This window comes from Loa loa (assembly GCF_000183805.2).
Source record: "Loa loa unplaced genomic scaffold supercont3.2733, whole genome shotgun sequence".
Lineage (NCBI taxonomy): Eukaryota > Metazoa > Nematoda > Chromadorea > Rhabditida > Onchocercidae > Loa > Loa loa.
The window spans coordinates 1-1,242 of NW_018110911.1; the positions used below are offsets into that span (position 1 = coordinate 1).

General features: G+C 23.5%; 1 protein-coding gene across 1 annotated transcript; it reads left to right on the plus strand.

Moving 5' to 3' along the window:
• Window positions 1-542: 542 nt before the first annotated feature.
• On the plus strand, window positions 543-1,107 carry LOAG_15788 (cuticlin 1; the record flags this gene model as incomplete). Its single annotated transcript, XM_003151275.2, has 2 exons — window positions 543-641; window positions 888-1,107. Coding segments are annotated over 2 exons (318 nt in total), but the record flags the coding sequence as incomplete, so codon positions are not given.
• Window positions 1,108-1,242: the final 135 nt, after the last annotated feature.

The window sequence follows — 1,242 nt, forward strand, 5'->3', positions numbered from 1 at the left end:
AATAATAATAATAATAATAATAATAATAATGATAATAATAATAGTAATAATAATGGTAACAATAATAATAATAGTAATAATAACAATAGTAATAATAATAATAATAAAATGATAAAAAATAACAATAATAATAATAATAATTCTAATATTAAAATTAATAAACTTATCGAAATTCCCAGATAATTCTTGTTTGTAATACATTTTTCATTATTAAAATTTATAATTTATTATATTTTAATGATTATGAAATTTTAGATATAAGAATAAAAATTTTCCAATTATTATTTAATATATCCTGTAATTATTTAAATTATTATTCAGGACATGTATACGTAAAAGGATTGTATGATGAACAAGGATGCCGTAATGATGAAGGTGGTCGACAGGTAGCTGGAATTGAACTTCCATTTGATACCTGTAATGTTGCTAGGACACGATCATTAAATCCACGTGGTATTTTTGTCACAGCAACTGTCGTCATTTCATTTCATCCATTGTTTGTTACAAAAGTTGATCGTGCATATCGGGTACAATGCTTTTACATGGAAGCTGATAAAACTGTCAGCACACAAATTGAAGTTTCCGAGATTACAACCGCATTTGCAACACAAATTGTACCAATGCCTGTCTGTCGATATGAGGTTTTATTTTATTTTATTTTATTTTTTTTATTTCAATTAATTATAAATTTAAAAAGAAATAGCAATGACAATTAATTTGAAAAGAAATATAGTTATGCATATATTTATTGAAATTTAAAATTAAAATTACTATTAATTATTAAATTTTTAATTAATCCTAACAAATGAATTGAAAGGATGAAAAAAGAACTGGGAAATTTATATGAAAAATTTCTTATATCAATGAATTTTTTTTCTTTTTTGTAGATTCTTGATGGTGGACCATCAGGACAACCAGTTCAATTTGGTACCATTGGACAACCAGTATATCATAAATGGACATGCGATTCAGAAACTGTTGATACATTCTGTGCAGTGGTACATTCATGCTTTGTTGATGATGGTAATGGTGATAAAGTAGAATTATTGAATGCTGATGGTTGTGCATTGGACAAATTTCTTCTCAATAATTTAGAATATCCTACTGGTATGTGGTTTTTTCTAATAATTATATATAAGAAATGATTTATTAATTAATTTTGTGGAAAATGAAAAAGTTTTGAAAAATATTTTTTTTTAACAATTATATATAAGAAATAGTTTTATTAGTTTTGTATTAATT